Source organism: Eupeodes corollae, chromosome 1, assembly GCF_945859685.1.
Source record: "Eupeodes corollae chromosome 1, idEupCoro1.1, whole genome shotgun sequence".
Taxonomy (NCBI): Eukaryota; Metazoa; Arthropoda; class Insecta; order Diptera; family Syrphidae; genus Eupeodes; species Eupeodes corollae.
Window position 1 is genome coordinate 300,814,725 of NC_079147.1, and position 26,869 is coordinate 300,841,593.

Below are 26,869 nucleotides of genomic sequence, written 5' to 3' on the forward strand. Positions count from 1 at the left end.
TTTTAGTTTCGATGAATTGGCCTTCTACAAAAGATTTCGTTTGACTAAAAAGATGGCTATCCATGTATTAGAACAAATCGAGAAGGATCTAGAACGACCTTATAACAGGTTTGATACATGACTTTTATAATAAATCGTTGAACAAAATTTTCCGTCTTCCAGAAATAATTCAATTCCACCCATAAACCAGCTATTGGTAGCTCTACGATTCTTTGCTACAGGCAATCATCTTTTAAGTATTGCTGATTTTGGAGGGATGCATGTTTCAACTGTTTCAAGAATAGTTTCAAGAGTTGCCACTGGAATTGCAAACCTGTATAGGAAATATATTAAAATTCCATCTACATCATCAGAAGTTTCACAGGTTAAAAGGGATTTTTTTGATATAGCATCTTTTCCTTCTGTTATTGGTGCTGTTGACGGAACACATGTTAAAATTCAGTCTCCAGGTATGATAAAATATGGTTTCATTTCACACGAAATTCAAATTTGTCTCAGGGGGGTCCGATGCAATATTTAGGAATAGAAAAAGCTATTTTTCAATAAATGTACAGGGAGTATGTACTGCAAAAATGGTGTTTACTGATGTGGTTGCAAGGTGGCCTGGTTCTGCTCATGATGCTACAATTTTTAATAGCAGTAAAATAAGAGCCAAGATGGAAAGTCCAGATTTTACTGATTGCGTTATTCTGGGTAAAAAATTTGGTTATAATGATTTCATAGTATATGCAGTATAACTTTACCGCAGGTGATTCCGCTTACCCACAAAAACCATATTTGATGACACCATTGCTCAGTCCCCGTGACACGGCAGAACAACTTTATAATGAGTCTCAAATACGAACAAGAGGTCCTATAGAAAAATCCTTTGGAATATTGAAAAGACGGTTTCCTGTACTGGCATACGGCTGTCGTCTACAATTAAAGACGACATTGATAATTATTGTGGCAACATGTGTTTTGCACAACATACTTCGATACAATGATGTGTCATTAGAACCTCCTGAAAGCGTAGATTTTGACCCAGAAGATATTCAAAACGCAATTAATTCAGGAGAGATCTCATGCACTAATATTTCGCAGAATGGAAACGATAACCAAACTTCATCGAACGGCGGGATGCAAAAACGCAAAGACCTGATAAACAACTATTTCAGAAGGTTGTAAAATCGTAGAGATAATTTGAAAGAACATAATTTAATTCAAACTTCATTTTTATTAACGCGTAACTTAAGCATAACAAACAAAATAAAATACATGCAATTCTTGCACAAAACAAAAACATAAATTTCATTTTAAAACAAAATAAAAATATTAAAGAAATATGAATTATGTACCCTTGGAATTACATATCCATAAGAATAAGAAATAAGAATTTTTTTTGAGAATGAAGTATTAAAATGTTTATTATTTGGGATTAAGGTTTCCCAAGTCCTTTAGGATACTACATGTCTCACACATTCTAAACGAATCACTTTTGATTTTTTTAAGAAATTCTGTCTTTATTTCTATATCCAATATCCAAAAGAACGTTTTCTTAACTCGTGTTCAATAGAGGCTGTATATTTTTTTTGAGTCGCTTCTTCTTTTTGGGTATCATATTGAAGCTTAGCAAGGTCAATTTTTATTTCCGATAGCTGTGTATATTGCTCGGTTACTTTGCTGCTAGGTAATGTTGAGGCAACTGGTCTGCGCCTTCCACACCAGTTACTTTTATTTTCTGTTTTTGTGGTTGAATTGCCAAACTGCTTTTTAAATCCTTTGGACATAAGAATGCTAGTTTTTGGGCTATTGTCATCAATATTTTCATTAATAACTTCCTGCTCATCAGATATATTCTCATGACTTTTCTTTAATTTTGGATGTATCGGGTTTCTCAATTGACTAGGTTTGTATTTTCCCCAATCCTTAATTGGTTCATCATCCTGCCTTTCTTCAATCTGTGAATTCAAAAAATACGTACATAATAAAGTTAATAAAAACCAACAAAATATTCTTCTTACAATGTTTGTACTGGTTCCGGGTTCATTTTCGAACAACTCATCTGCACCATCACCATCAAAAATGTTTTCATATCCAGTTATTGTTTTTGGATTCATAATGGATATGGCAAGATCAAAGTTTTCATCGCGTACATTTATGGCCTTGCCACCTCCAGTCTGAATTCTGGACATTTTTTCGTCTGCGGCCACCTTCCTAATTTCTTTTTTATAGCCTTGGTAAAATTTTTTGAGTGCTTCGACGGTCCTGTAGCATGCTGAATCCGAATGGGAATTAAAATTCGATGCTATTCTCTCCCAAGCTGTTTCTTTTTCCTTCCACGTAACTCCATCTGTTTTTTTATTTTCAATTATTGCTTTTTCTTCATAAGCACATTCTAAAAGTGTGCGCTTTTCTTTTAGAGAAAAATTGGGATTTCTTGTCCTTTTTTTGTCAGCCATTATTAATAACTTTTGAACAAACACAAAGCGTCTTACAATCTATTTATAAATTTACCGTTTTTGAAATATCACACATACGTTTACACAATTTGAATTTTTTGACATTTTACATCTAAGCGAAGTTGGCTACGTTTCATTTTATGTGTAACTTAGTAAAGTGGAACATAAAAATTTTCTGACAACCAAAAATAAATTATGTTATACTTAGAATTTAAGATGTACTTAGTTATGGCACAGATTTAAGAAGAGTATCAGCAAACGGGCCTTAGTGAGTTAGTGAAGACAGAGTCTAGGGACTTTAACGCAGCTTCACTATACGAAAAGATGCGTATATCATTAGTTGATATAACGTTTTCTCTATTCCAGGATAGGACTTTTTTTATAGCCAGGATTTCAGCTTGGAACACGCTACAATGATCGGGTAGACGAAAGGAGAGACTTAAGTTTAGTTTATCTGAGTATACGCCTCCACCAACCCCATCCTCCGTTTTTGATCTGTCTGTATAAAAGTTTATAGGGTCATCGTTTAAAAATGATGTATTCTCCCAAGAAGACCTGGGAGGTATAGTCAGTTTGAAACTATAGTTATTTAACTGAGGATGGGGTATGGTGTAGTCAATATTACTGTTTATAGTTCTGAACGAGTTCAAAATAGTTTTGTGGCCAATTCCATTATTGATCCACAGAGAGGAGGCTTGAAACCGTATGGCTGTATTAGCGGCCGTTTGCTTGCTGAAAATGTGCAGCGGTATTAGATGGAACAGAACATCAAGTGAGGCGGAGGGGGTAGAGCGAAGTGCTCCTCCCATACACAGGCAGGCTGTTCGTTGGACTTTGCTGAGTTTGTCGCTATATCTAGCGCCGTCCACCATACCACTACTCCATAAGTAAGGATCGGCCTTATGACCGAGATATATAGCCAGTGTGTAACGCGGGGCTGTAGGCCTCATCTATTACCAATTGCCTTTTTACAGGAGAACAGGGCTACTATGGCCTTGTTTATTCTCTCTTGAATATTAGGTTTTCAAATTATTTTCTTATCCAAAATGAGACCCAAGTATTTTGCTTGTTCAGGTTATTAGCACTTAACTCCAGTCTAGTGTTCAGCATTCCGAAGTTGAAGACCCCTATCCAGTGCCGGATTAGCCTCAAGGCAAACTAGGCAGCTGCCTAGGGGCCCCGCTTGACCTAGGGGCCCCTCGCTCTGACTACGAACAAAACATTTTTTTGGAGATGCACCTTCAATAAAAAACAGCATTACATTTTTTATACTTGCCATAAATATAAGAAAAAAGAACAACAAAAAAAGAAACAGTGTATACGTGTTTATAATGAATTATGACTCCCATGCCCCATTCCATCCTAATGGGCCCAACCCAGCGATGCCAGAATGAGAGATTTTTACCTTTTTTTTCGGATTTTCGACAGTCAGCTCAAATTTTTTTCACGTTTTAATATCTAATAAAAGTTAGTAGGAAGTACAACTAAAATTAACTTTCGAACAGATTCGAAAGTAGCACAAAGTAACATAGCAGGGCCCCAGAAAAAAACAATATTTTCAAATGTTACAAATACAAACGCATTAGCACAGGGTCAAAGTGCAGTTGGATAATACATTTTGGGAGACGAACCAAAATGAAATGAAAATAAGAATGGATATTGTGTACATAATTTACACCCCTATTCTGGCAAATCTCACAAGTCACAAAAACCTCACAAGGTGATCATAACTTGATTTTGTGAGGATTTATTTCTCACAAACTTCTTACTAAGAAAAATCCAACTTGTGCTCCTTCAGAGCAGATCACAAATTCGAAAGTTTTTGTGACGCCAAAACCTCACAAACTCAAATTCAGCTCACCTTGTGAGGTCGTCATAACTTGTGAGGTTTGCCAGAATAGGGCTGTTAGATTAAGCAATTTTTTTTTAACTCTTCTATTGTGTTCAAATAGATAAACCAACTACTGTAGTTATTTTAAGTTTTATTTTGTTTTAAATACATTATTTACATACATACATATCTATGTATACATGTATTTTATCTTCAAAAATATTTTTATATTTTTGTTGGTGAAGGTATACTAATTGAAAGAATTGAAGAAGAAAAAAGTATCATGATGAAGGAAGTGGAGAAGAAGTCTTACTGAATGGAAAACAAAAGTTTAAAATTTAAACGTATTTGCCAATATTAGATATGCTGTACGGAGAATTATCGCGAAGATTAAAAGCCTATGAGGAAATTAATTCTCTCTTCGGATTTTTAACAGATTTCATGACAAAGACGAACCAAGAGATCAAAGACGCATGTATAAACTTCATTGAATATTATTCTGACGACATCGAGCCACAGTTTACTAATGAGATGGTGCAATTCAGAAAAATCTAAAATTGTGGATGCCGAGAAGTTACTCAAAATAATTTCAGATAAAATGGTCCAATCAACGTTCCCAAATGTTATGATAGCCTTCAAAATATATAGAAGTTTGATGATTTCTAACGCGACTGGTGAACGTCATTTTTCAAGACTAAAACTTATAAAAAATTGTCTGCGTTCATCAATGTCCCAAAAGCGATTGAATTCGTTAGCAATAATGGCGATAGAAAACGATGTTCTGGATGAGGTTAATTTTCAAGACATAATAAGCGATTTTGTTTCAAAAAAAATTAGAAAAGTCAATATTAAAACTTAACTTGGAAAAAACATATTTCTTTCTTTTATTACATAATAATAAAACCAAAATTGAAACTTTTGCGTATGATTTAACTCTCCAGTTTTATAATGAAACCGTAAGTATACTTATATCTTATGAATGCAAGATAATTTCTAATAACTTGTAGTTAATCGAAATTGTCTGAGAACCATGAAGTTGTTATACATAAATGCTTTGTTGAGATATCACTGCATATATTTACTACAGTTATTAATTTATATATCAACTGCAAACTGATGTCTAAGATGTTTCAAATGTTTTAGTTAAGATTTATAAAATGACACATTATAGCTGATTATTCCTCAGGAGGTTACCTACACCTTCTAACCTAGCTCAAAAAGAGCTTATAATATCGAAAAACCATCGGAAAAGGGCCCAAGAATTACTCTGCCTAGGGGCCCATGACATGGTTAATCCGGCTCTGCCCCTATCCTGTTTCAGAGGTAGAACAAAATACAGGTAAATACTTATTAATCTTGTGCAAATAAATACATCTTACTTTTTTGTTTTTATGTATAAAAGCAGACAGATGCGGACAGCTTGTGGAGCTACAAGCAAATAAGGTCGCTGAAAGGTAAGGAAAGTTTTTTTTTCAGAAGATTCAAAACCCCAAAGAAGAACGACTCTATTCCTTTTTCTTAAGGTTGGAAACATAAATTCATTCTGCTCTTCTTGGAGGAGTGCAGAAAGAGAAAGGACCAGGACCAGGACCCAAAAACATTGCGAAGAACAATTTTTCAAGAAATTGAAAAAATTTCTTGAAGAACATGGGTCAATTTTTGATGAGAATGAATTAGAAATAAAATTAGAAAATATGAAAAAGCGCTAAAACATTACGATAGACAATTACAAGAAAACTTCTACTGGTCGATGTCGAATAAAGTGGGCATACTTTGAGATGATGGCTGAAACGTACCTCAACGAGGCACAAGTAAGTGCCATCCTCTGAGGTCTATTCGAGTTCCTCCATCACATCTTCGGTTGAGAGCCCTAGTCTACATTCAAAAATAAGAAGCAGTATAATGTCTGATTTAAAAAAAAAAACATATGTATTTACATAGATTATAAATTAAGGTTATCTCTTATTTATTAAATTGTTATGCACCTATCAATTCAACATCGTCCGACGAATCAGTTGAAATTAAATGTTTTACATATCTTACAACAATTTTGACTTCAAAGCTAAAATGTTTCTCTGCTTTTTGTGAACAGCTGAAAGTAGTTTTTATTTTTTGACAGCTATCTCAATACAGATATCCAACTCGTTCAACAAGGTATCTAAAATACCACCTATCCAAGATACCCTATCCAACACGAGGTTGAACGCAGCCATTTATTTTGTTGAAATGCAAATACACTAATGGAAAACTGTATTCAAGCCGAATTAAATTTAAATGCAATCTACTGTCAAAATTAATTGTACAAAAATGATCCTAGGTTTGGAACGGCTGAATTTCCTAAAGCGAAGTATAAATGTTCATACTTGAATCTTTTATTCGGTAGATGAGTCAAAATATCAAAATTTTGAAAATTTCTTTCTTTTTGTGAAATTGTTTGTTTAAATCCTGAGAACCCGCAAAGTATGCAACTTGAAGGAAGCGTGTACACTGTACAGTCAGTCAAAACTATTTTTTTTCCAAAAAGGATTAAAATTGGAAAAGGACACAAATTAATTTAATGTGTTTGCTCGATTTATTATTTTAAACATGTTGTTTTGAGAATAAAACATTAAAAAAATTCGCATCAATGTAAAATAATAATTAATTTATCCACGAATTAGACTACCATTTTCCAACAAAATTAACCTTTTTCAGTATCTTAGATCAAAAGATTTTGATATCCTAGACTTAAATTTGGACTTATAATTTTCTATCAGATCAAGTTTTTGAAATATATTATTTTGGAAAATGTACACCGTTTTTTTAAGGCTAAGGTAAAACAAAGCGTAGTTCTTACATTGTAAAACAATCCTTGAGTCTAATGCTTTGATTGTTTTGAAGAAACACTACTAGAGTTATTTTTAACACTGAACTTAAATCAGGAGTTTAATTTTCACAACAAATTTAAAAAACACCAGTTTTTCTTATAATTTTTTAAGAACTTGATGCTATAGCATTTTTGGGTTGATGTTCCAAAAGCTTTTAAGCCGTTTTCTTTTTTTGTCTACATTCGTTTGTAGATAAATTGTATAGGACTGCTTTAATGTTAATGAACGACAGGTGAGTACCAACTTATTTTCAAAAGGGTTTTCAAAAGTGAACGAGATACTTAAATTATTTGAACTGAATATAGTACCCGTGGTGTTATGATTAGTGCGTTCGACTGTTAGTTAGAGCGTCTTTATCTAAAAATGAGCAGCCTTCTGATAAGCAAAATATTGTTGTATATAATTTATGATACGCTTAACGGTAGAAAGTTTGTTGCCAAAAGTGGCGATGTAACTTCTAACACAACATTCCAAATCAAAAATGGTCTTCAACAGGGAGCTTTGAATTCACCGATTTTCTTCAACATTTACACCAACAGCGACCTGATAGGTAGTCTAACCAAGGCAATTGCGTACGCCGACGATCTAATAGCGTACAGAACGGCCCTAAAGATTGAGGTTATTAGAATTATCTTGCAACATGATTTCGACAGGATTCAGCAATATTGCGACGACTGGAAACTGAAAATAAATTCCTAGACGTCGGAGAAAATTCTGTTCCGGACTTCGTTGGCTAGGGTCACAAGGGATACGTGCAAGAATTGGAGCAAGATTGTCATCGTTGGTCTTCATGGGCAGCGGTTAACGAACAAAATGTGTAATGAAATGCCTCGGTATTTGGTTAGATCAGAATTCATATTTCGACAGACATATAAATGCTGCTCTGACCGGCTTATGGTTGCCTTGTGCGGTTCAACGTTGCCCCTTCACAGATGGAGAAGTTTCGTGTGTTCAAGCGGTAGTATTAACGACGCTGTGTCGGCTTACATCGAACAGCCGAATGTTCTTACTTTCTTTACTATTCCAACGGGGCTCGAATCAACAGAATTGACAATTTCGTGATAAAACTCGTTCGAGGCCACATTTCAAGACCTATTTCTTAGACCAACAATTTTATTTTCGGGGTATTCTATCCGAACGTCGAGTATTTAGAAAGTGCACACTTGAGCGGCTTCATTCCCCCAGAGGCATTCCTCTTCTTAGATAGATGTGGTCTGAGCAGTAGAGCAGTTTCGCAATCTACCAAGTCAGACGAAGAACCATCATTAAGGCGAATCCTGTACAATCGGGACGTAATGGCAGAAGATGGAGCCGATCTCTATCGGTTCAATAGGGCTGTTTCCGAACTGGACCGAGTTGATAGGGTGAAGCAGGAGAACCAGTTTTGGTGGCTTCCATTAGCACTATAGTGGGTAGTCAGGATTGTGTTTTAAGCTTTAGCTGGCTTACTTGCGAGAATTTGACAAATCCTCCAAGGGTAATTTTTGTCACAAAAGGTCATCATCATCATCAGGTCCTCTAACCTCATACGTGGCATAATGCGTCAACAAAACGTCTCCATCCTTCTCGATCTGCAGCTAGATACCTTATCTGTGGCCACGTCTTAATTAGGAGTTAGCTTCCGATAGCACTGTAGATTTCCATGTTGTTCTTGGTCTTCCAACCCGCCGTGACCCCCGAGGATTCCTTTCAAAGGACTGCTTCGCAATTTCATCGTTTGGTTTGTTTGCTCAGGTGTGACCAATCCATTGCCAATTGCGCTTTCTGATGTCGATGTCCAAGTGCCTCTGACCTGTCCATTGCCACAATTCCTGGTTAGATATTGTTTCACAATATATATATAACAGGGGTTCACAAAAGCCTGCGATTATCTCGAAATGGTGGCCGAGACTTTCCATGTTTCACAAGCATATAATAGCACGGATTTCACATTGGATTCGAAGAATCTCAGTTTAGTGCGTAAGGAGACTTGACTGGATTGGCGATAAAACATCCCCTTGTCTTACACCCTGACGCACTTCAAAAGAGTCGGATAGCTGCCCATTATGCAACACGAAACACCTTGCATTGTTGTAGGGCTCCCTTATAATGACAACAATTTTTGGCGGAATTCCTCTGCCAAGAAGTGATCTCCATATACATTCTCGGTTAACTTGGTCAAAGGTATTCTCAAAATCTACAAACATGAGGTTTAGTGGTGCTTGAAATTCTTCAGACTGCTCAAGAATAATGCGTAAGGTGTTGGTTGATATGGTCAACGCACGACCGACCGCTGCGGAAGCCAGCCTGATTAATATTGAGTGTAGTCACAATTCTAGCCTTTATTCGTTTGAGGATTAAAGTTGCCATAAGCTTTGGGAAAACGGATAAAACAGTAATACCGGTAATCACCTTTTCTTGGCACCTTAACAATCACTCCATCTTTCCATTCCCTGGGATAGGTTTCGTTTTCCCAAACAGTTTGTATAAGCGGATGCAAGATACTAGCTGCTGTGGCGGGATCAGCTTTCAGAAATTCCGCTGGTACTCCGTCAAACCCGGCTGCTTTGTTGTTTTTGAGGAGATTAATCGCTGTTTCAATTTCCGCTACTGAAGGGGGTTCGATGCCAATACCCCTGCAGGATCTGCGCATGTCGTTAAGTTGGGGCACAAAAGTGATTCTTCCACCTGCGAAGTTGATCTTCAATTGATACCAATAGTGTCCCATCCACATTCATTACAGGATGATTGTTGTTGCTTTTTTTGACGACAACTTCTTTGGCTATTTGGTACAATTCTCGGATATCTCCTCTTTTTGCAGCTTTTTCAGCATTATCAGCGAGTCAATCTATCCTCACTCTCCTGTCACGTCTCACACAACGATAGACCATTTTGTGTGCAATCCGATATTCGTTCCTCAATTCAGCCTTTCGTTGAGCGTCCGTCTCGTCGTTTATTTGCAGCTTGGGATATTCAAGAGTCACTAACTCTCGTACGCCTAGGTACAGTCTCGGATCCAGCCCCCATAAAAACACTTTTAATTTCACCCCACATCTCGTCAACATCTGAGTCAACACTCACATTTAATGGCGAAGCTCTGTAGGCTGTTGATATAGCTACGACTTATGTTGGGATTACTTAAAGCATTCGTATTGAATTTTGGATTTCTTGCTGCATTCTGCGATTGTCTTAATAAAGCCGCGGTTTTCAAATTTGAGTCTCATGATAACCAAATGGTGGTTACTTCCCACATCGGCATTTCTTATATTTCTTACAAAAGGTACTTTCTCAAATTAGCCTTTCAGATTTGGCACTGTAGTTCCCCTCCATCCTTGACAACATTACTCGCACACAGGAATGGTTGAGAGTTGTAAGTCACTAGACCCTAGTTCTCAACTGCATGTTGTGCCACCTTATGTATTTATTTTAGAATATTGAAGATAAGAATAAGATCAGAAATTCTCCTTGATCTAGTCAACTTGTGTTTAATTTCTGCTCCTGAGTTCTTTACATTTATTTCTAGTTAAAGTCTCTTTTAAATTCAGATTTTTAACATAATTTTTGCATAAATGCCTGATCTATTCAAAATCATTGTGTCATTAAATGTGTTTTACTTTATTTCTTTTAAATTGAATAAATTAAATTGTCATTTATTTCTATTCTGATTTAAATCTATCAAAAATCGAGTGCTTGAGTGATTTTTTTCTCAATTCTCATCGTCATCATCGTTGCCGTTAAAATATTCTTTCTCCTTTTCTATTGTCTCTCTGGGTGAGTTGCAACATTATTAGTGTATGTTCTGCCAATGAAGCAAATTTGATGCTACACAACCTGTATCGGTTTCTTTTCATGCCGCAACAAGTTGCACTCTACACCTCCTCCTGGACTCACTGCTCTTACTTTACTAATCACAGACACCAACCATATTTTTGAAGTACACTTATAACGAAATTCTCTTCTACGAATATTATTTTATTTTCTGAGTAAAACATCAAAATGTCTGAATGTGGAAAATGTTTAAAAATATGCGACTTTATGATTGATTCGATCATGTGCTATGGTAACTGTCATAGAACCTTCCATGTGGAGTGTATTAATGCTAACTATAGCTCTATAAAAACGTTGAGCAAGAACCAAGGCTTTTATTACTTTTGTAATGAATGTGATCCCTTTGTTCAGAAAAATATTACACGGGACCTTCTCTCCATAACGACAATGATTGAAAATCTTCAAAAACAATATAATCAGCTAAATATTAAAGTAGATGAAATATCGAATCATTCACATATTCAGCGAAAACAAACCAGGAGCGTAACAGCGATCTCAAAGTCTAACAATACCGCATCTAATAACCAGACAAATAAACGAAAATGCGATGAATTAGACACAACCTTACCTCAGCATCATCTGAGGTGCCGAACTCATTGATCTCAAATGATACAAATAAATTTCATATTACCCCATCGATAATACCAGTTACCACTGTTGCAGTGGCCTCATTATCAACTCCTGCAATAATTTCATCACCATGAGCATCAACATCTTTAGCATCGCCATCATCATCATCATCATCGCCATCATCATCATCATCGTCATCATCTTCATCATCGTTATCATCATCATCACCAACCTTTTCGATACCACTTCAAACGGACTCTGTAAACAACAACAATAAAAACAACAACAACAACAACAACAACAACAACAACAACAACAACTACAACAACAACAACAACAACAACATCATCAACAACAACAACAACAACAACGAAATCATATCGCCAATTATATCCGGGCTTAAGGTTGTAGAGGGGCAAAAAGTGTTGTTTCTTTCTAAACTATCACCGTCAACTAATGTCCTTGATATCAAAAATTATCTTAAAGAAAAAGTGGGATCATTGTCCTTTAATGTTGAAAAAATTATTCACAGAAACTACACTAAATATTCGTCTTTTAAAATACGTGTTCCGGATTCAGTTTTCCATGTACTAAACTCGCCTTCGTTCTGGCCAATTGGTGTAATAATACACGAATTTGTTCATAAACAGAATAGTCAAGGAATACCCCTTGACGTGATAGACATGATGAAGAAGACTCTAATGTTGTTGAAGGAGGAATTCTTTTTGCGATCAAGACCTCACTTACGTGTTACCTGATAGATGACTTTCGAGCCACAGGTGTCGAAGCTCTATGTATCAAAATCAAGTTGAAATCTGGCCATTTATTTATTATCTCTGCGTATATTCCTCCAAGTTCAAACAATGAGGCTTATGAAAAGATTAATGACTGCATAGAAAATATTTATGTACTTATGGAACCCGAAGATGAAATTTTGATCGTAGGTGACTTTAATCTACCAAACCTTAACTGGACAAAAATTGATGACGACAACTTCCATGTTCCAATAAATGCGTCCAGCCTTAATGAACTAACATGTATAGATGGTATGTCATCGTGTGGTTTAAGTCAATTCAATGGAATGAGAAATCGTTTTGGAAAAATTCTTGACTTAGTGTTTTTCGTCGATACAATTAACAACGAAATTGCTGTTTTACCTGCTACTGTTAAACAATTAACGACTCGAACTACAAATTGCCTTATCTAATTTAAATAAGGGAATTTTTAATTCAAGTCGTACCAGCGCGTTTGGAGACAAACGAGCTGAATTAATCAAGGATTTAAGATAAAAACCGGTGAACAAACCAACCCTAATTGTTCTTTATTTTTAACATTTTGATTTTGAAAAGTGTAAATACCTAATCCCAGTAGTGGTAGACAAAGCCCCTTGTATTTGATACCTTACTTTCTCTGAATTCCAATCCTTAAATCCATCCAATAACTGTTGAGCAAAATAATCAAATTTAAGTACCTATTAAATTTAATCTATTTTTATTTCAGTTGTTGCAAATGTGCTTGCAGCATGCTAATGGGAGTATTTTCAATCATAATCCTTCTAATCGTTATTGGTGTCATAGTTTACTTTGTTGTTTTCCACAATAAAGGCAAAGGATCACCGGAGGTTACAACAGAATCGGTCAAAGCCCTAATGTCTGGAGTAACACCTTCAACATTTAGGGGTTTCTTTCATCAGGCACAATAAATTCTTCACCAACCTTTAGACAATGGATGGATATAGTTCTTAAGAGATTAAAATTATACTTAAGTATAAGTACTTAAAATATTAAGATAGAAATATGACAACAATTGGCCCTAACATTTTTGTTTAGATTTTTTGATTGTTAAGGTTTTTTTCAAATTCACTTTTAAGTTTCCTTTGGTTTTTAAACTTTAAGGAAGAAAAATTGTAATTTATTTATTTTATATGTTTATTGTAAACAAATAAATAGTACTTCAGTTTTAACAATTTTTCGATGTTAAAAAGATAATTTAATTCCTACTTTTTTGATTTGGGAGTTATATTCTAGGAACTTTAAAAATTTCAAATTTTGCAGTTGTTTCTTAGGATACAGTGATGCTCCAAATTTCAATTCAAAACGTGAACTGACGTTTTTTTTAACAACGGACTCAAACAAATTTTAAATAAACTCTTATAATATTTTTTAACACCATAATTTTTTATAAATTAAAATATTTATCTTATTTTTATTTCAGCTGTGTTTCTTGTACTATGAAACTTTTGTGTACTATCCTGTGCTCCACGGTTGTATTCCTTGTGGTTCTTGGAGTCATCCTTTATTTCACTGTTTTCCAACATAAGGACAATAATTCCACCAAATCATCGGAAGAAACTGTTCGAGCACTAATGTCAACTGTTGCACCAACATCATTTAGAGATTTTTTCAATAAGACACAATAGAAAAATAGAATAAACAATTTTTGTACATAGCTCTGAAAATCTGAGATTCATTGAAATTTTGTTTGTCTTGAATTTTTTTATTTGTATGGATTATGTTTCCGTTTTTGTTTAAAGAAATTTTATACTGGATTATGTTTCCGTTTTTGTTTAAAGAAATTTTATACTGAAGAAAAATAAAATGCATTTAATTTAGTTTTCTTGTGCCAAAGATAAATAATAAAGAATTTAAAAAGATTTGAAAATTATGTCTTTCCTTTTTGGGATCAATTAAATTGAAATAAGGTTTGCAATTTTTGGTCATAAATTAATAATAATTGATCTCATGAAAGTTCAGGTAACTCAAAAGGTCAAACATAATAAGCATACGGAAGATAATTAACCTGTCATAAATTTGATAATAAGCGATTAATTACCAGATTTATTTATTTATTGGTGAAGTAAATCAATTTAGTTTCATTTAAATATAAGAAAACTTCGAACAATTCCGTCTGTTTTGTGTTCCATTGAGCAAAAGAGTTGTTATGGTTAAAAATCGAATCTGCAGATCATTTTTTCGAGAAAATTATAATCTGTCAATTTTACTAATATGGCTTGGTGTTTTTATCAATTTTGAAAAGAGATCCAAGAATTTTAGAATAAGTAATCCTAACCATAAATCTATTGAGTCTCACCACCAAATTAATGTTTTCTTTTATTGGCAATAAAATCAATTTATAGTTTTATTTAAATATGCCAAAACGTCGAAAGATCACTTTTTTGTTTTCCATTGAGAAAAATATTATTGATTCATTTTTGAATTTGTCAATTTTACCAATATTGAAGTACATTTTATAAAATAAGTTGAAGAAAACAAAATAAAAAATTGACAGCTACACACAATGACAGCAACATTTATTTTCAATTGTGCTCTATTGGCCACATTGGCTGCGTTCAATCTCAGACAGATAGGGTATCCGGATACATTTTGTTAGTGCTTAAATAACAGCTGATCAAAAACAGTTGAGATGTCAAAAAACGAATGCAAGAATTTCTGGGGTATGAAGGTATCCGACAGAACAGCTGATTCAACACATGGTTGAATTTCAAGAAACTTGAAAATTGATTTTAGCTTTTTAAATTTGTTGTTAAACAAAAAGATAAAGAATGTTAGTTATATTTGAGGATGTTCTGTACATAATAGACGATGAAGAAGCTATTTGTTTCCGAATTTTAGAAGGTAATTATGATCTATTTTTTAAACTTCAAAATTGACTTATTAACTTTTCATTGGAAGTTATTGTAATGGGTCCGATTTGTCAAATTCAAAATTTTGACATTTATAAAACGTTTCAAGGTCCCTAGATTCGAAATAAAAGATTTTTAGAAAGATGTCTGTGCGTGCGTGTGTACGTACGTTCGTACGTCCGTACGTTCGCTCAAGAACCAGAAGAGATATCGATTTCAAATAAATGTTTGTTATACAGATAATATAGCAGAAAGATGCAGAAAGGGCTCTCAAGAAAATTGCGTGGGTGTTTTTTTTACCATAGCAGTTTAAAAAAAAGGTGAAAATTTTGGTTAACCCTAAATATCTTACGAACCAAAAACGCTAGAGACTTGAATTAAATTTTATATAATATATTGTAACGTGATACCAAACAGGCTTATTTTTTGAAAAAAAAAAATCAATATAACGTTTTTTTTATAAATCAAAAAAACTGAAAAAAAAAATGTGTCACCTCCAAAATTTTACGACTGAAATATGATTTCATCTCTAAAACAATTTTGTGCTATTATTTATATTATTATTAACATTCTGAAAAATGTTGAGAAAAATCGAATTGACAGTTTTTTTTACAAAAATTAGAAGCCTAAAAAAAATGTATAAAAGTTGGTAAAAATATCTTTTCAAAACTTTGAGATATTGGCTTAAATTTACTTTTATCTTTCAAAAAATCTTGTTGTTAACATTCAGTTAAAGTTTGAAAAAAATAGAATTGACAGTTTTTTTACAAAAAATTAAAAACCGAAAAAAAATTAACAAAAGTTGGTAAAAATTGATTTTCGACTCGAATATCTCTTCAAAAATTTTAAATATTGGCTCCAAATTAATTTTATATTATAAGAACTATTGTTTTCAACATTAGGACAAATCTTGAGAAAAATCGAATTCACATTTTTTTTACAAAAAATAAAAACCTAATAAAAAATGTATAAAAGTTGGTAAAAATTTATTTCGACTCAAATAGCTTTTCAAAAATTAAAAACATTGGCTTCAAACTTATTTTATTTCACAGAAAATATTGTTTTCGATATTCAGTAATTTGTATATAAAAATCCAACAGTACGTTTTTCCATAAAAAATAAAATCTACAAAAAATAGTACGCAAATTTGGTAAAAATTAATACGAGTACATAATAGACAAACTTTTAAGCAAGACAAATCGACAGACGAGATGGGAAGTTATCAGTGTGGGTCGCATCCCAGCCTCTTTTTTTGTTCTCGTTTTGTAGATAAGCAATTTACTAGGTCTTACCTCCAGTCTAGTGTTCAGCATTCTGAAGTTGAAGAACCTCATCCTGTTCCAGAGGAAGAACAAAATAAAGGTACGTTATTAACCTTGTAGAAATAAATAAACCTAACTTGTTTGTTTTTATGTATAAAAGCAGAAAGAGGCGGACAGTTTGTGGAGCTACAAGCAAATAAGGTCGCTAAAAAGGAAACGTAAGTTATTTTTTCAGGTGAATCAAAACCCCAAAGAAGAACCATTCTATTCCATTTTTTACTTGCGACATATAGGAACTATATGGCAAGTTTTGCATTCGTGCAAAATTTCGAACTAGAGATTTTAATCAAAGATGATATTACGATGGTAGAGAAGTCGAAAAAAGTGGGTCCCGCGATTCCGTCCGGTCGGTTTTGTCTGTCTGTCCACGCTCCTACAGCCTCAACCATTGGGTCGATTGAGTTCAAACTTGGAAGTTAAGGTTTTGAGCAGATTCGCGTTAGGCGTTTTTTTCATTTTTTTTTAAAGATCAAAACTAACAGTGGCCACCATACAATATTTTTGGTCAAAAAACGAAAATTCGAATTTTCTCAAAAACAAACCGATAGATTTTCTTTAAATTTTCTCTAAAATTTTATTTTTTAACTTGGCTTCTTTTGATAAGAAAAACAAATTTTTGTATTGCTCAGGAAAGGTACCGCTCATAGAACCGTTATTTTGTTTTTTAATTTTCTCAGTAACTTATAAACCGATTTAAATAATTTTTTTTTCTGAATACGCTCCTATATTGCTTTAACAATATTTGATTATCAAAAGTGCAATTTTTTAATGTTTGGATTTTTAAAAAAATATTGAATTTTATTTTTTCAAAATTCGATATCTCAAAAACGGGTCAACAGTTTTTTACGGAATTCAAACGTATAGCGTATATTAACATTCTCTAAACAACTGCGTACCAAAAATATTTTTAGAACAAAATTGAACAATTTTATATATAAAAAATTAATTTAAAAAAAAAAACGCTCTAACGATTTTCAAAAAAAAAATTTAAAAAATCAAATGTTTTTTTATTTATGAAATGGCATTTAAATTTTTGAAGACAAAGTTATTTTTCGGGCGAAATTTCGAATCTTAAAATAGTTTTTTTTTTATATTTTAACTGTGCATGAGCCAGAAAGAGCGCATTATTTTAACAAAATTGTGATTACATTCCTAGCTTTGATCTAAATTAGTGCATTTGGTACATATTTATGTATTTTTATACCTTAAATTATTGTCAATACCAACGATATGGCCGCCCATGTAGCGCAACTGTATCGGATATGATATGTTTAATCAACAATCTATTTTAAAGTGTCTATCAAGAAGTAATATCTTGGTAACTTTGTATAAGTGATTTTAAAATATTATTCTTTACGAATAAGGTTGTTTCACACATGATTTACCTACTTTCTTAAACAGACTCTTAGCATACAGGAGCAAGTTCGTGCGACCCAGTCGTGCATTTTATTTAACGTTGGGAACATAAAATCATTCTGCACTCCTCCAAGAAGAGGAGAATGAATTTATAAAGAGAAAGGACCAGGACCCAAAAACCTTACGAAGAACAATTTTTCAAGAAATTGAAAAAAGTTCTTGAAGAACATGGGTCAATTTTTGATGAGAAGGAATTAGAAATAAAATTAGAAAATATGAAAAAGTGCTAACACATTACGATAGACAATTACAAAAAAACGTCGACTGGTCGAGGGCGAATGAATTGACACACTTTGAGATGATGGCTGAAATTTACCAACACCGAAACAATTAGCTCCCTTTTGCCATCCTCTAGGGTCTATCCGAGTTTGCCCTCCCCATCATCTTCGATTGAGAGCCCTAGTCTACATTCAAGAAAAAGAAGCTGATTTAAAAAAAAAACATACATAGATTACAGATTAAGGTTATCTCTTATTTATTACATTGTTACTCACAAATTGAATTATCCATTAAATAGTTTATCTTATAACAATTTTGACTTCAAAGCTTAAATGTTTCTCTGCTTTTTGTGAACAGCTGAAAGCAATTTTTATTTTTTGACAGCTATCTCAATACAGATATCCAACTCGTTCAACAAGGTATCTAAAAATCCACCTATCGAAGATACCTTATCCAACACGAGGTTGAACGCAGCCATTTATTTTGTTGAAATGCAAATACACCAATGGAAAACTGTATTCAAGACGAATTAAATTTAAAAGCAATCTACTGTCAAAATTAATTGTACAAAAATTATACTAGGTTTGAAACGGCTGACTTTCCTAAAGCAAAGTATAAATGTTAATTCTTGAATTGTTTTATTCGGTAGATGAGTCAAAATATGAAAATATGGGCAAATTTTGGAAAATGGCTTTCTTTTTGTGAAATTGTTTGTTTAAATCCTGAGAACACGCAAAGTATGCAACTTGAAGGAAGCGTGTGCATTCAGTCAAAACAATTTTTTTTTTCCAAAAAGGATTAAAACTGGAAAAGGAAACCTATTTAATTAATTTTTTTGAACATGTTCTTTGAAAATAAAACATTACAAAATTCGCATCAATGTAAAATAATGATTAATTAATCCAAGAATTAGAAAAACATTTTCCAACAAATTTAAGCTTTTTCAGTTTCTTAGATCAAAAGATTTTGATATCCTAGACATAAATTTAAACTTTTAAATTTTCTATCAGATCAAGTTTTTGAAATATATATATAGGTTGAGGTTAATAGAATTATCTTGCAGCGTGATTTCGACAGGATTCAGCAATATTGCGACGACTGGAAATTGAAACGGACTCCGTTGGCTAGGGCCACGTGGGAAACGTTTAGAATTGGCACAAGTTGGTCATCGCTGGTTTTCAAGGGCAGCGATTAACGAGCAAAACTGTAGTGAAATGCCTTGGTATTTGGTTAGATCAGAATTCCTTGACTGAGTGAAGTAATTTTCTATAAACGGCTTATGGTTGTCCTGTGTTGTTTGACGTTGTCCTTTCTCAGATGGAGAAGTTTCGGGTGTTCGAGCGGCAGTGTTTACAATGCTGGCTTACATCGAACAGCCAAATCTTCTTAAGTTTATTACTATTCCAACAAGGTCATATACAACGGGGCTCGAATCAACAGAATTGACAATTTCGTGATAAAACTCGTTCGAGGCCACATTTCAAGACCTATGTCTTCGACCAACAATTTTATTTTCGGAGCGTTCTATCAGAAAGACGAACATTTTGAAAGTGCACATTTCATTCCCCCAGAGGTATTCCTCTTCTTAGATAGATGCGGTCTGATACAGAATAGATTATCAGATTCGCAATTTACCAAGTCAGACGAAGAACATTGTAAAGGCGACTCCTGTACAATCGGGATGTAATGTCACAAAACGGTGCAGAGCTCCTTCGGTTCAGTAGAGCTGTGTCCAAACGGGACCGGATTGATAGGGTGAATCAGGGGAACCAGTTTTGTTGGTTTCAATTGGCACTTTATAGTATAGTATAGGTAGTCAGGATAGTTTCTTAAGCTTTGGCTGGCTTACTTGAGAGGATTTGAAAAATCCCTCAAGGGTAATTTTTGTCACAAAAGGTACTTTCTCAAATTATTAGCCTTTGGGATTCGGCACTGTATGTCCCCTCCGTCCTTGAGGACATTACTCGCGCACAGTAATAGTTGAGAGTTGTAAGTCACAAGGCCTAGGTAGGTAGGTAGAAATGGCGATCTCAAGGCAACCTAGCCTGAGATCCAATTAGCGCTGTAGTGCGCCGTTTTGATACCAAAAACTCGTTTGACCTATGATTGAAAGGGATAGATTGAAAGAGAAGCTTCATAGCGATTATGTTAGAGCCATTTTGTCGCATTGAGAAAAAAGATTAGGTCTCTAATCTTTGTCTCAGATAGCTCATCAAGTTCTTGAAAGAATGCTTTTCCAAAGCATTTCATTCTGGTGTTTGCCAAAGCAGGACATTTGCAGAGGAAATGGATTATGGTTTCAGTTTCTCTTTGGTCACTACAGCTACGGCAAAAGGTGTTATACCCAACTTCTCTGCATGAACTCCTATAGGCCAATGTCCGGTACAAACCGCAACAATCCTGGCTATGTCTTGCCTTGGCCTGCATAGAAGATCGTTTGTACGGGTTTTATAATAGGTGGGCCATATCTTCCTAGATATAATGCAGTAGGGTTTCAGCCTGAAAAACGCTAGCAAAGTCAGGAAGCCTAAAGGATTTGGCTACATTTAGGGACTCAGAAAAGATCCCAGAACCAACTCCGCACCCCATTTCTAAACCGTCAGTAAAGATGATCGTATCGACACGATGTCATCCTCCCAATCTTCTCTCGATGGAAAAATAACCTTAAAACCTTAAAAGTAGGAGTGCAGTAGTCAGTGTCTACCGAGATAATATCTGAGGGAATCAATTTCGTAGTGTTGCTGTGACCATAAGGTTTTGACAACCAGCTATTTGATTCCTTCAGCCTATTAGCGCTGCAGGAAACTATGTATTTAATAAAAAGGTCGATTGGTAGAAGATCCAAAATAACGTTTAAGGCGTCCGTTGGGCAAGTACGCATGGCCCCTGTGGTGCCCACGCAAGCTGTTCTCTGAACCTTCTATCAATATTATAGGCTTTGCTAAGAGCAGGCCACCACACAATCGAACCATATGTTAAGATTGGACGTACTACGGCTGTGTACGTCCATAAAATCATCTTCGACTGAAGTCCCCACTTTTTGCCGAAAGTTTTGCTGCAGGTGTAGAAGGCAACACAGGCCTTCTTAACCCGTACTTCAATATTTAGTTTCCAGTTTAGTTTAGGGTCGAGTATAATTCCCAAATATTTTGCACTGGAAGACAATGATAGGATTTGACCCTTGAGTCGAGGTAGCGTGAAGGGCGGTACTTTAGTTTTGGTGGTAAAGAGCAACACTTCAGTTTTACTTTGGTTAACTCCTAGTCCACAACTCGTGGCCCAGTTGCTAACTTTCTTCAAAGCTGACTCCGTGATTTGTCTAATCATAGAGGTGTACTTTCCTGACACCAATAGCACCAAATCATCCGCGTAGGCTATACCGCCTTCACTCCACATCTCTCTAATTTAACGAGAATTGTATCCATGACCAGAAGCCATAGAGGAGTCGAAAAAACACCACCCGGGGGTGTTCCCCTACTCACGTGTTTTGTTGCGATTGTATTGCCTAGAGAGGCTCGAATCTTCCTACCACTGAGCATGGAAATAATCCATTCTCGAATGAAGTCTTCTACACCGAACTTAACGAGCGATTCTTCTATGGATTCTGTAAGGACGTTGTTAAAAGCACCTTCTAAGTATGGGAAGGTGGCAAGAGTAAATTCTTTATAATGGATTGTTTGTTCTACAGTACGCACTACCTCATGGAGGGCAGTAGATTTGCCCTTAAGATAAGCATGCTGAATTGCTGAGAGCTTTCAAGAGGTCGTCCAACTAGGATTTCTTTAATATGGTAATCAGGAATGCGCTCCAAGGTCTTAAGCACAAAAGATGTTAAGCTTATTGGTCTGAAATCCTTCGCGGATTCGTGACCTCGCCTACCCACTTTCGGGATAAAAACTACTTTGACCTGTCTCCACGACATGGGCACATGTTTGAGAAGGAGACATCCTTTAAATATTTGTTTCAGCCATGGAGCTGCCACATCATGCAACTTTTGAAGCATAACTGGCACTATGCCATCCATGCCTGGGGATTTATATGGTGAAAAAGTATTGATGGCCCACAAAATATTTTCTCTGGTTGTAACGGAATTGACTTGCTCCACATGTGCTACATTAAGCTCTGTGGTTTCAAGCGATTCGGGGTTATCACTCTCGCAACCCGGAAAGTGCGCCTTCAATCAAGAGATTCGGCTGGAGAGGCTGTCCAGGTTCCATCAGGCTTTTTTAGAAATGAAGGATTACAATGTTCCTTCGATAAAACTTTGCTGAGCCTTGCGGAGTCCTTTATGTCTTCGATTGATTGACAGTATTCTCTCCAGCCTTGTCTTTTGGCTGATGACAGGGCTTGCTTGTAAATTTTAAGAGTCTTTATACGGTTGGTAAAACTTATGTTTGTGGCAGATATTGAAAATTGTCCTCGTCATTTTCCTAAGACTGGACAGTTCTTCATTCCACCAAGAAGGAAGGGTTTTGCGGCTATATTTAACTGGGCAAGAGACTCTAAAAGCTTTACTTATAGAAGTTTCAAAGGTTTTCACCTTTGATTCAAGGTCTCCTATCGATTAGTGAGATTCGGTAAGTTGCTTAGTTTGGAATTCGCAATTTGACTGAATTTCGTCCAGTCAGTTCTTTTGGGATTTCTGTAAGGCGGAGGGTTTTTCGACTCGAAATTTATTTGAAAAAGAATCCACTTGTGATCCGAAAACGAATTCAAAAAGGGGAAACTCTCCAATTCTCTACTAATAAATTACGTTTGTTTACTAAAGTAACATCAAGTCACTAGGCCTAGTTCTCAACTGCATATTGTGCCACCTGATTTGTTTATTTTAGAATATTGAAGATAAGATTTCAAGTTTTGGAAAAATTTTCACATATTTAATTTAATTGAAAATTGCCAAAATTGGTAACTTTATTTTTTTAAATTTATTTTAAAATTTGATTTCTGAGAAACTTAATATGATAAAGTGATTTTGAATCCGTATTAGGACTAAGAAAACATTGAACATTTTTGTTGTTACTGTGATGTTTGACAACACCACAAATAAAATCAGTCGATGATTTCTTTAATTCATTTTATTAATCTTAAACTTAATTAATGATAGTGTACTTATAATAGTGGCAGAGCAAATAGGAGGGTGTTTATTTTATGGTGGTCTGTATGTCACTGACTAAAAGCTATATGCAAACGTGAAATGCATATATGTACTATAGGTACATAATAAATGTTAAAGTTTAAGGCAGCTGCATACGTGCATAGTATATTATTACATCGATACATTACAACTCTCCCCTCTTATTTCTCTGTTACATTTTAAATATATGTTACAGTTCTGTTTCTTAATTTTCTACTTTTATAACATTCTTCATTTGAATCTGGTGTGTGTGATGGTGAATGATTTTCTACATTTAAAAAACTTGTATCTAATTTTTCATTATCTTCAATATTAATAGTTTTAGCGTAAATTATATCATCAGAGTTCGCTAAATCGTTAACAGGTTTATGAACATTGTTATTTTTACATTCAATTTTTCTAATTTGATTAATATGTCTTTTCCAATTTAAATTTTTAGACAATATGTTCACAATATAGTATTGTTTACCAAGAGATTTTACAATTTTACCTTTCACCCAACCTACTTTTCCAGCTTTACTAAAATCTTTAGTCATTACAAAATTACCAATGTTTAAATTTCTTTTTCCATGACCTTTGTAAAACTTTTTTTGTTTTGATTGATTTTTCTTGACATTATTTTTAATTACTTTTAAGTTTACATTATTTTTCAGTTTCATTGGGTTAATTAAATCTAATCTAGTTTTAATACATCTATTAAAGATTAATTCTGCCGGACTAACACCAGTTGTGCTATGAATGGAACTGCGATAATCTAATAAAAAACGTTGTAAGCACTGGTTTAAATCGTAAACAGAATTTTTTCCGTGTAAAGCCTTTTTTAAGGCTAGTTTAACAATTTTGACACCGTTTTCCGTATATTCGAATAATCCTTTCGTAGTGGATATGGTGGTCAATTTTCTCGATTCTTTGTCCAAAAGTAATTGTTGATAAGCCATTGCTAAATCAATTTTCGAGAATTCCTGCCCCCCATGCAATTTTGCAAAAAGCTCCTCAATTCTTGGAAAGGGATACTGATAAGGCTTCAAATGTGGGTTTAGAGTGACCTTGTAGTCACCACAAATTCTGACTGTGCCATCTTTTTTCATAATGGGTACAATCGGAGTACCCCACTCACTACTGAAGAACTCCAAGGCCAACAAGTCTATCGATTTCAGTTTCCACTTTGTCTTTAATTGCAAATGGCAATTTCCTTGGACGAAAAAACTTTGGTGTGGCACCTTCTTTCAGTTTCAATGAAACTGTGCCATATTTGAAGGTTCCCAGACTACCATCAAAAAGATCTTTATAATTATTTAAAACTTTAACTAAATCATTATCTAGATTCTGCTGTGAGATTTTATTTAAAAAATTAATATTTTCAAAACCTATGTTGAATGCTTTCATCCAACTTCTTCCCAATATTGGTGGACCCCCATTTTTAATTATAAAAATGTCTACTAATTTTGTCACGTTTTTGAATTGAACATTTACCTTACATACTCCAATCGGTTTTATAATAGCTTCATCATTAGCCTTTAGAGATATATTTGATTCGACTACTTTTAAATCACTAAACAAATTTCTATAAACGTCATCAGAAATAGCGGAGATAGACGCACCGCTATCAATTTCCATTTTTAGATCAATTCCATTCATATTAACTGTAGTAGTGATCGGCTTTAACAAATTATCTTCTCTGAAATAAAAAATTGATAAATCATTACTTTCTTCTTCTAAAAAATTACAATTATAATTATTGTTGCTTCTCTGCTTAACTTTGTTATCTGAATTATTGCTTCGATGATTTTTGCACATCTTCTTCAGGTGCCCTTTTTCCCCACACTTTTGGCAAGTGTAGCCTTTAAAGCGACAATTTTCTGCTGTGTGATTTTTTAATCCACATCTGGTATATGCTGGATGCTGCATTGAGTGTGCTTGGGCTGCCGATGAATTACTTCTCCATTGATGTTGTTGTTTAGGTGATGATGATGATGATGCTGGTGGTTTTCTGTGCTGAGATTTGAGTCGAAAAACTTCTGGTTCACGTTTTATTTCCATGTGCGGTGCTTCGTACTGATGACGTATACATTCGACTGCTAGGGAAATTTCCATAGCTTTTTAAAACGTTAACTTGGTTACACTTTCTAGGAACAATTTATCTTTTTCTGGACCTTTTTCCAATCCCATGATGAATTTGTCTCGTAAAATCATGTTAAATAATTTCCTGATTGAAATCCACCGTCAAATTCGTTCTGGCAGAAATCTATTGATATCATTATGTAAAATTTAAAAAGAAAAATAATTTTCCGTAGAGAAAATATAAAAATAAATTTTTTACGAAAAATAATAATAAAAATAAACTTTTCATTCTCAATAAAAATCTTAGTGATTTCAAGTCGATCAGTATACAAATTGCATTTGTAATCTAAACAAAACATTTTTGATTTCAATGATAACTCAACCTTCGGAAAAGTATAATTCGATTGTCAATTCCGAAAACTTGTTGACCATAATATAATCTCTCGATATTGAGCATAATTTGAATTTTTTTTTATTAAAGTGTACCAAATCGTAAACCTTAAATACAATTACATACAATTAAGTTAAAAGTAAGTACTGAGACTTCGGTTTCCATTTCTTGTACATGGTAAATAATTATTTTCAAAAAGTCATTAGTAAGCAACCCTTATTTTTATATAATCGAATATTTCCAATTTATTCCGCAAACCGAGTGAAAAACTACTGTAAAATTCTTCAAAATCGTTGACCCTACACCAAGTCAAAAAGTAAATGCTATGGTCTTCCTCTTCAATAAAATCAACATCACTAAATATTAAGGGTTGCTTAAGAACAAAATACCTGTATTTGATCTTCACATAAACATCAAGTATAATAAAGGAACAAATCTGAGAAATTGGTATTCTTCCAAGGGTATACCTTTTACTGAAACACGAATAAACCCAGGTAGGCATAATTCAATCCATATAAAAGATTTTATGACCAAAAATGTACTTATATACTTAGGTATATGATATGAACAGCTGTATTTCCCCTTCTTTTCTAGTCTAGGGACAGGGAACTAATCCTCGTCCATACGGATTCATTATGTTCAACATGCCTTCAAAGATTTCTCTCTTATATACTACCTGCTAGCCATTGTACATTCAACGTCATTCGAAATTCAACAGTGCACTTGAGCAGCTGGAAACCTCAAGAAGGATCAATCAATCAGTTTATAAGAAAATTTAATTTTTCGTTTGACCAAACCAAATTAAAAAAAAAATGTCTCTAATCGAAGGTGATAGTAATAGTGAACTTTATGTGACCGCCTTATCCGATATGTTTGAAAACATGGAATTAATTTGTGAGATCAAAGAGAAAAAAGATGAATATCCAGAAAATTTGCCAAGTTTTAAGAATTTCTTCGATCGCCATTCGAATGGTTTTTGTTCAACACCAAAGAGGACACTTTCGAAATTCCTACGCAAGAAGATTCTTCCACTCACACAAACTCCAGATGATTCAGAGAGTTTAGCATTGCTCAACACTCCCGACGAAGTAGCTAGATTTGTGACCAAAAAAGAACCAGAATTACCTTTACCAAAATTACCAGCTGTAGTTTTGACGCCATGGTCGA

General features: G+C 34.2%; 1 protein-coding gene across 1 annotated transcript; it reads right to left on the bottom strand.

Annotated features, from left to right (window-relative positions):
• Window positions 1–1,508: 1,508 nt before the first annotated feature.
• On the bottom strand, window positions 1,509–2,694 carry LOC129951908 (uncharacterized). Its single transcript, XM_056064271.1, has 2 exons — window positions 2,004–2,694; window positions 1,509–1,940 (listed from the first exon to the last, which is right to left on the bottom strand). The coding sequence occupies exons 1-2, from the start codon at window positions 2,439–2,441 to the stop codon at window positions 1,509–1,511; spliced, it is 870 nt and encodes a 289-aa protein (XP_055920246.1). The 5' UTR covers window positions 2,442–2,694.
• Between the last annotated feature and the right edge of the window lie 24,175 nt (window positions 2,695–26,869).